This window comes from Parathielavia appendiculata (assembly GCF_033297405.1).
Source record: "Parathielavia appendiculata strain CBS 731.68 unplaced genomic scaffold N657scaffold_27, whole genome shotgun sequence".
In the NCBI taxonomy this organism is placed as follows: Eukaryota; Fungi; Ascomycota; class Sordariomycetes; order Sordariales; family Chaetomiaceae; genus Parathielavia; species Parathielavia appendiculata.
The window spans coordinates 109,892-119,325 of NW_026944246.1; the positions used below are offsets into that span (position 1 = coordinate 109,892).

The 9,434-nt window shown below is 54.7% G+C and overlaps 1 protein-coding gene across 1 annotated transcript in view; it reads right to left on the bottom strand.

Moving 5' to 3' along the window:
* Window positions 1–9,009: 9,009 nt before the first annotated feature.
* N657DRAFT_258419 (uncharacterized protein) overlaps window positions 9,010–9,434 on the bottom strand; it is a 1,714-nt gene continuing 1,289 nt past the window's right edge. The window contains exon 2 of the mRNA XM_062786478.1: window positions 9,010–9,328. Within this exon, the coding sequence (XP_062643170.1) occupies window positions 9,093–9,328 (236 nt within the window). The 3' untranslated portion in view covers window positions 9,010–9,092. The remainder of the gene's footprint in view (window positions 9,329–9,434) is intronic.

The window sequence follows — 9,434 nt, forward strand, 5'->3', positions numbered from 1 at the left end:
TGCAACTCCTTGTGAAGTGGAAAGGCGGAGAGGAGACATGGGAACCTTACGAGAATGTGGAAGAGACGGAGGCGCTTGACGAGTATGAGCGCCGTCATGGTCTGGTTATTGTAGATATTGTTTAAACCTTTGTCTGGAATACAAATTGAAACCTATTTCCATGATTGTATCACTAGGATGTGCCGCTTAGGTTTGAGACAACTAAGAAGTTCGGCGGACTAGAGAGGCTAGTCAGGACCTCCTATGTGAGAGATTTAGTAGAAGATATTTCCGGCTCCTTACAATTTAGAGAAGGTCAAGCTGCTAAGGAACGTTGGCAGACGAAGGCAGTGGGAAGGGAACAACCGTCAACGGCAGTTCTCTAGCTCTCTGAAAATTCTGTCTCTTCGTGGGACTGCGAGGTCCGACAAATCCCTGGGAACGAGTGCTACGGTTCAGCTCCACATTGCCAAGGACTGGTCCCTCTCTCCCTATCCTGTTCCTTTTCTTCAACGCAGACCCGGTAGAGCGGAGGATTGATAGTAACGGCGGGGGGGGGGGGGGGGGGGGGGCGATGCCTTCGTTAATGATTTCACGGCCTGGGTCGCGGGTCCAACAGAAAAGAGTACTCGCAATAGGGCATCGAAACTATCATCAGCGATGCATTGGACTGGAAGAGGAGAAGCGGAGCGACATTTGAAGCAGAAAAGACGGCAGTCGCCCACTTTACCCGCAAGGCGTCCAAGGCGGACTCGGAGCCCTTCATCTTCAAGGCCCAAGCTATTGAGCCCAGGACACGTCAAGCTCCTTGGGGTGGTCATGGACACCAAGCTCAAAAACAGGAAACACATTGCAAGGGTTGCCTCCAGAGGGTTCGACGGAGCGATGGAGTTGGAGCGCCTCAGAAGCTTGTCTCCGCTTGCGGCCCGGCAGCTGTTCACGACTATGGTTGCCCCACTGGTAAACTACGCGTCCAATGTCTGGATGCATGAATGTACATACTTAGAAGGCCGCGCCGGCCATCAACAGGGTACAGAAGATTGGGACACAAGCGATTGTGGGTACATTCAGCACGGTGGCCACGAGCATAGCGGAGAACAGATTCGGGATAAGGGCGATCAAGATGTGGACGGACGTCCACACCCTATCGGAGACTAACCCCCTCCGAAATGCCACTTCCAGAATGCGAGAGTTCCACAGATCTTACCGCTCGCCTTTCTACCAGGTGGCAGACCTGCTCTAGGTTGCCCCATTCGAGAGCCTTGAGATCATCTCTCCCTTTGTATTAGCGCCATGGTCATTGATCAATAAACAAGGCGCATAACCAACAAGGTTGACAAAGTACTCCTCACGGCTCCTTGTACTTGCATGTATTAGAGGTCCGAGGACCACCGTCTTGTAAATTCCTGTTCTTCATGCAATGGTCCCCACATCAGGCAGCTCCCTTTATCTACCCTCTCCCCGGGAGTAATGGGCATATGATCGGGCATCGCCAAGTCCAGGTCCAGGTTATATTCAGGGCTTACACCAAACCGCTTCGCCTCCTTGTCAACCGTCAACCACCTCCCGCCCTCCGCAATGCGGCACTCGGCGACAACCCACCCGTCAGGGAAATACTTTCCCACCCAGCGGAAGCCCCTCATAGCGAAATCATCGCCTTCCCCTCCCTCCTTTACATCTCTGCCTTCCCCTACAGCCCCTGGGAAGTGGTCACTTTTTGGAGACTTCAACAACGTATTAACGGACATTATAGGCGAGAGATAGGTATAAGTGAGCGGTGGCCTCTCCACAACCCAACAACAACTATCATCAACAGCTGATGGCCTGGAGTCATCTTCTCCGTGAGGGGAAGAGACTGAGGGTCGACATCTCGTTCCAAGGAAGCAACTCCACCGGCTGCTGTAAGGACGCGACAGGGCACGAGGCGAGGAGAAGTAACGGCTCTGCAACTTACCGAAACGGCCGAACTCGTTGAAGAACAGGAAGCCTCGGGCATGACTACTGTCTGGAAGGAAGTCTACAGCCTTATGCGGTGCACCGGGCCTCCATGCCAAGGGCCTCATTGCTGGCGAGATCCAGGCAATAGGAAGCATTACGAGCTCGATACCAGTGTTTGACAAAGCTTGTCGACTACGCCGAGGAGGGCAACACGCTAAGGACTCACGGAGACGTGCTACCATGGGTCCGTGAGCTGATCTATGCCAAGGACCAGCAATCCTCGGAGCGTAGGAAGCGGAAGCCGCAAGCCTCCCTGTCAGAAAGCTTGCCTCCGATTCATATCAATGCCTTGTCTGCACGTTGCAATCAGGACTCAGCTGGCTATTCCACCGTATCGGCTCCAGACACTCGAGGGGAGGCCGGCATTTGTTATGCCACTCTCCACCGTTACTGTGAATGAATTTGCGCACGAGTAACCGATCCGGGATGGAAAAGCGGTCACCGGGACGCTTGTGGGATTGCATGAGAAGAGGGTCTCGATCTCGAGCAGCTCTTCTCCGCCCAGGATCTAGAAGCCAAGTCCGTTGTTGAGAGGGGGGTAAAGCGAGGGATCGCAATCCAATTTGTTAGCAAGGTCAAGGCTTGGCTGGAAGAGAAGGAATAGGTATAGCACTGTACGATTTTATTTCTACAGTAACAACAGTATCATTCAAGAGGATACACAATGGAAATGCCAGAGTGGCGAAGGTGACCTTCAGCACTCTCCGCCGAGAACCGACAACATCAACAGACATTTCCAAGAACGTCCTGAAGTCTTTCTCAAAGAGGTCGGCGTAGTTGCTCCGCTGTTGTCTGATGTACGTCTTGATCTCGGCAAAGTGCTCCTCGATCGGGTTCATGTCCGGCGAGTAGGGTGTGGGTTTAAGCCCAGTACACGTGTTACTTTCGATGCGGTGCTTCGCGTAGCATGATTTGTGGTTCTTCTCGACGTAGTGGCCGCATCCTCCAGTGATTGCATCGCTTCACGGACTTTCCCACTCGGTTTCGGGGCGCGGCTCGGTCGTTTCGGGGAGGGTGGGCGGTCGGCCACCTCGGCCACTGTCTTATGCTGCGCCACCGCCGCCATCTCGCGGTCCCTTGGCAGGGCGGCTTAACTTCCTAAAAAGCCGATTTTTCGTTTAAATTAAGCAGACGAGTACTGTTGACTTTCGCCGAATTCGCTTCGATCAAGTGCTGAGTCGCCTCCTGACAGGTCCGGCATGTGTCGCTGAGGCATCGATGCACACACACACACACAATTTATTCCGCCCGGCGGGCTTTAACCCGAAAGGGCAAGTATGCACATCTACTAATACAAATGGATCCTGGTCTCCCAAAGCCCATACCATCTCCTTTTCTGGCTTCTGTCCTGACTTCTTCTGCCATTTTCTCTGCTGGTGGTCGTGGGTTAGTGATAACATGAGTAAGCCGGCATGAAGTTCAATCTCCAAGTGTTCAACATCCTATCCTCGGCGGTTGAAGCGTGCTTACTCGGCGTGGCACGAGGTGGGTGGTGTCGGTCGGGTTGGTGGTAATGAGTTGATGGTGATAAGTTGTTGGTGATGATGGATTCAGCCTGTTTCGTTCTGTGGCTGGTCTGCGTTTAGACGACCTGTAGCAATGGTGAACCGTACCGTTGCCCGTACTGCTTGCACATTCGGTGACTAGTTCTTGCTTTGCGGATGTGATCGGTGTGGAGGAGTCATCGCGCAACAACAGACCCAATTGGATAGTGGCCATACCACCAGCTGTACCAACACATCTCGCTGAGCCTGTATAAGCAGGGAAATGGTAGATTATTTTTAAAATAAGCGCCAGTCTGAAATAAGGGCTAGAAATTTACCATAAGGATTCGTTTTAGTTATTGTCTGTCCAATACAATACAATACAATTTATTGACGCCCGGCGGGTAACTAGAAAGGGCAGCTATTACAATCTGACTAACGTGGTTTATCACCGAAAACTCCGTATCACCGAAAGCTCCACGAAATCGCACCAACAAAACGAAAACCTAGATAATTCCACCAAGATAACCCCAAACAATATAAAGCATGCAGAATCGTCTTTTTGATATGCGTATGGTACTGTTTAATGGGTACGCGCATTATGACCAGGCTTGCTGCACCTGCCAGAACGCCGCGCGCGCGTCTCGGTCCTCGGCTTCCGACCACTACCCGCCTGCGTTTCCTCTGTTATCTGCACCACAACATCTCTCTGGCCTTGCAAATCCTGTCCATCCTGTATATTAAGCGATCCTCCTTGCCGTAGTCGTTGTTTTTTAGCCCTCCGGCATTTGCTTAGCGCCTCATTTGCTGCTCGAAAGCTCTGGTTCTCTGCCTTCAACAATGCAAACTGATGCATTATCCTCGACGTCACTTTCCCAAGTACATTTGCAGTTCTCTGGCTGCCTTGTCTTCCGTCTACCAGGCCGCTCGGTGCCCCTAACAACCAGTACAGTCGAGATAACGCCCATCAAAAACCCAATCTCGTCAAAGTTGTAGATATCCGCCTCTTAGATATCGTACTTCGCGATTGTGTTCTGTCCAAGCGCGAACCAGCCACGAATGATATCTGGATTTTCGCATAAGGCCCTCTGGTAGTCGTATTTCCGATCGAATTGCGTAGTAAGTGTCAGAGCGCAGTGTGGGCAGCTGCGCTGTGACCCACATATAACCCACAGGATCGCAAAGTCGGAGCGACTTGCGATTCGACACCCTTTTTTAGGGAGATACGACATAGCTGAGTGGGTTGGTTGTGCACGTATCCTCACAGTAAGGTCTGGTTGTCGTTTAACGAAGCGATGCGCCCAGAGCGCGCCGACGCGTCCCGCGTCGCGTTCAACATTGGCCATATCCTCCACACTAGATAAGCGGAGGGAAAATCCTTTGGAATCTAGGTCGAAGATATACTGAACAATGACCCATTCTTCTAAATTAGTCAACTTCCGCAAATTGGCTGTAATATCGCGTCGTAATAGTTGACTCCGTCGGCGGCGGCTCAATTTCGTATGGTGGACCAAATAGATCTCAGCTGCAGCTCTTAGGCTTAAAGTCGGGTCATTTTCAAGAGCTTGGAGGGCCAAGACAATCTGGCCTTCATCGTTGTTCTGTGGCATGTTGGGTTTGCGGAGAATGTTGGTGTAAAAGAGAGATGTTGCGTGAACGCGATTTAGTGGAGCTTTCGGTGATATGGAGCTTTCGGTGATAAACCACGTTATACATTTCCCAAGATATGTCCTGGTATCGCAACGCTGACTGGCTCGCAGTCAGCCGCTGACTGACTGCAACCCCAACCCTGCCCCGCTCCTGCCTGCGATATTGACGAATATCCACATAACCGCCGATCTTGGCAATGTGGTTATTCTTTAATATCCACATGCACCGCTGATCGGGGGATTCCTGGCCCTCGGATTGGTCAATTGAGCCACCGTCAGGGTGCTCTACATCGTCGTTGCCATCTGAATACCGGGTGCATTGCGTGCAACTTCCAATCCTGCATCCCACATCTTACACACACTGCAAGATGGCGCGCCGGACGCTCCGTAAGCCAACGCCAGCGCGGGCCGCGAACCCGGCGCAGGCGCGAGCGACCCTACCGTCCATCACGGTACTTCCAGAGGCTTCGGAACCGGAAGAACCAGGGCCCAGCGACGCGGTAGCTACGCCAATGCACCAACGCGGCCGTGCGGCGCTCAGCCGGAACATCAACAACGACGCCGAGTTGGAAGACAACCTCCACCGCATACATACCACCATTCATGCCGAGCGACCAATGACTACAAAACGGGCCTATGTGCCGAAGCAGGCAGAGTTCCAGGACTTCTGCCGGGCCCGGGGCTTCCAAGATGGGGATACGGTGACAGAGAGCAAACTCCTCTTATTCCTCGAAAAGGAGGTCGTACATCGCCCACTTCGAGGTCCGAGCCGGAAGCTAGTGCCTGGCACGCCGGCCAGTGAGGCTCGCCTGCACTGGCGGTCTGTCCGGGCCTATGTCACGGCGATCACAGATCTTTGGCAGCAACAACGGACCCTTGGCATGAACAACCACCCGTCACTCCGGGAGACTACAGCCCGGGAGTATGTACGGACCCTGCAACGGCAATACGCAGCCCAGAGTCGGTCTGTATATGCCGACAAGGGACAAGAGACGCTTCTCGATGGCTACTCGGAGCCGGAGCTCCGGAGGATTGCCGAGAAGTTATGGGGCCAGACCGCCGAGAGCCCAGCAATCACCGAGCAGTGCCTCCGCACATTAACGGACCTCCTGCTGAGCCACTACATGCTAACCCGAGGTGACGACCGGAGGGCCGCCGAGATCTCAGACCTCTTTACATTCGAATTCCCTGGCGAAGGGCCGACCCGGTGTATGCCTCTGATCTTCACTACCCGCGGCGGGAAGACGAACCAACATGGCCGGCTTGAGACAGCTGGAGCGCTTCGGAGCCGAGACCCTGAGATCTGCCTTCTTGGTGCTCTTGCCTTTTACCTACTCTTTCGGTGGGACCTCTCGCCGGAGCCGTTCCCAAATTTTGGGAGCCCCCAGCATTGGTATAGCACCCGTCTGATCAAGGCCGCTGGTGCTGATCCATCTGCTGGCATCTCTTACAACACTCAACGGAGCTGGGTTTGCCGGGCTTTCGACTATGCTGGTGTAGTCTCTGCGAAGAAGACCCACGCCGGGCGGAGCTCTGGGGCGAAGACTGCCGAGCTGCGGGGGGTAAGCGAGGCACAGATCCGGCGTGCCGGGCGGTGGAATCCAGACCAGATGGTTGGGTGTTATCTTGATGCCCTGCCCCGGAAGTTTATGCGGAGCATCGCCGGCCATCCGGCACAGATGGGGTGCTTCAACCTACCCCGAGCTGTGCCGCCGCCGCCGGCACTTCTATCGATGATCTGGCCGGAGCTAGACCAGTGGGTTGGCGGTGCCCGGAAGCCGAAAGATCTCGCCGGTACTGGTACGGTCAACCTCCTTGCCTACCTCCGTGAGGTAGTCCTCCAAGACTCGGCAATCTTGATCGACCGATTCCCTAGAAGCCCGGTATGGAACCACCCAGTCTTCCGGCACCCCGAATATCGGCCCTTTACACGCCGGGTGCTTGCCCGGGTTAACGGCAATGAGGAGCCGGACCGGCTCACGCTGCTTACACAGGCGCTCCCGCAGTTCACGGAGCATCTATTGACGGCAGAGGCACGGCATACAGCACAACTCGCAGAGGCAACAGCCGCTTTAACTGCCGAGATTGCTAGGCTGGAAGCCCGGCTTACAAGCAGTTACACTAGCCACCTCCGGCAGGCTCTTGCCGAAGCTACGCTCCAGATCCGGCTACCGGAGGTAGGGCCAGCGCTAGCGCCAGCGTCAGCACCAGAGCCAGCGCTGGCACTGGCGGGGGCTACGGTGACAATGCCAGACCTCGAGCTCGAGCCAGGATTGGCAGACGACTTCGACCTCCGTATCCCTGGCGCCGAAGAGACCCCACCCCAATACCGGATGAGCAGGGCCATCAAGACTGTCGAAGCACTCTGGCAGGAGTGGATGACTGGCTTGCCGGGGCAACCAGCCGTCTCGACACTAGATGCGCGGTGGGGAAGCCGGTGGCGAGCCGGTCGGCGATCGGAGGTGCAGTGGTACTCTCTCCGCCTCGAAGTCATCCGGGAGATTCGGCGTATAAGCAAGTCTCGGCGCATTGCCGAGATCTCGGCCATGCACGCCGTGGCGGCGGACCACAGGCAGTCGAGCCGGTCGTTGGATTCCTTCTGCAAGCAGCTTCGGGCGAGCCGCAAGCTCCGCGAAGCCGGCCAACGGGCACCGGCGAGGGCTAGAATATAGATAGAACCAAGGCTGGCAATGAGAGTCGTACCATTTTGAACGTATTTTGGCCATAACTACCGCCGTGACCGCGATGGTAACTACAGCGACGCCTACAGCGATACAAGCGAAGCACTGCAGCGTAAAATACAGTGGTGTGGATATTGGGGAATATTGCCACCCGCTGATTATAGTGGGTCAAACCTGCGCCATTTTTGGATCAGCCGCTGGATCAGCCACTGCGGGGCGAGTGTGGTTATCCCCCTGATCTCGTCGAAGCCCATACAAAGTTCATTCTAGTTCATGTCCTCTCATACCATTTCTCTGCGGATTCTCGTGGGTTAGTAGGATTGTTAGCAGGCTTGTTTGAAGGCGATTTTCCAAGTGTTCAACGTCCTATCTTCGGCGGCTGAAGCGGTGTCTGCTGTCCGTGGCACGAGGTGAGGGGGTGTAGGTTCGGTCGGGTGTAGTGGGTTAGGTGTCTTAGTCAGCCTGCGGTTGGTTCGTGTCAAGCCGGCCCGTGGCCATTGCGAACCGTATCGTTGCCCGAACGGCCGTCATGTTAGCAATCCAGTCTTTCTTATCCGATGGCGACTTCCCTCTTATATAGAAGGAAATGTTGCTCCTATGGGTGTCTGTACATTCGAGCATCTCTGATCGGTATGCTGTCCAGTTTCTGCATCGGAAGAGGGAGTGGTCCACTGTCTCTGTTGCTTGTCCGCATGCGCACTGATCTGACGGAGCTGCTCCGATCCGGTGGAGGTAACCGTTGAGTCTTGCCATGCCTGTTCTGAGCTGAGTGAGCACGCCAGCGTCCTTTCGTGACAGGTGGTCGTACAGCAGTCGGGTGTGTTTGCCTGGTAGTGCTGCGTCGACTCGCTTGGAATGAGCTCCGACTTTGTCTGGCAGCTGATTGCTGGTGCTTCTCTTGGACCATGCTACGTTGAGCGTTGTTGAGCGTGTCCTGGGCGTTTGCGTCTGCGGAGTGGAACCTGTCTAGTGGCGTGTTTGGCATACCGTGCGTGCTCACACGCACCGGCGTACTCTGCTTCCAGCAAGTGACTAGCATGAAGAAGAGGCCACAGCAGAAATCCCCAGCCAAAATCGGCTCCCGTCCGCGCATGGGAAGCAGCTTGGTGCCCTTCGCCAAGTTGGACACAGTCATGAGGTTGATCGTGTGGCTGTGCAGCCTGCCGGCAACGGCAAGAGAACACGCGAGGGATGCTCGAAAATATGGTATCAGATAGCACTGTATGACAGACCACGCATGTGGACTATTGGAGAATCCCTTGAAATATCATAATGCAAAAGATACTAGTACGCTCAAACTGCTACCACCCAGAACCATTAATCATCTCCGAAGAGCCCGTTTTGCCGTCCTGCTCCCGCCATTCTTCCAGAAAACAGAGAGTAGAGATCGTGTCCGGATGATCTCGGCCTAGTACTTGCTGCTGGTGATGAAAGCAGGTCTTTATCAAGTCTAGAGCGTCTCCAAGACGGGCCTGACTCTTCCAGGTATGAGCGAGGTTGGCCATGCTAGTGAGCGTCGAGGGATGCTCCTCTCCCAGCACCCTCTTTCTCGTCTCCATCACTTGCACAAACAGCGACTCGGCCTCCTTCCATCGGCCTTGGTTCCAAAACGTCGACGCCAGGTTGGCCATGCTGGTCAGCGT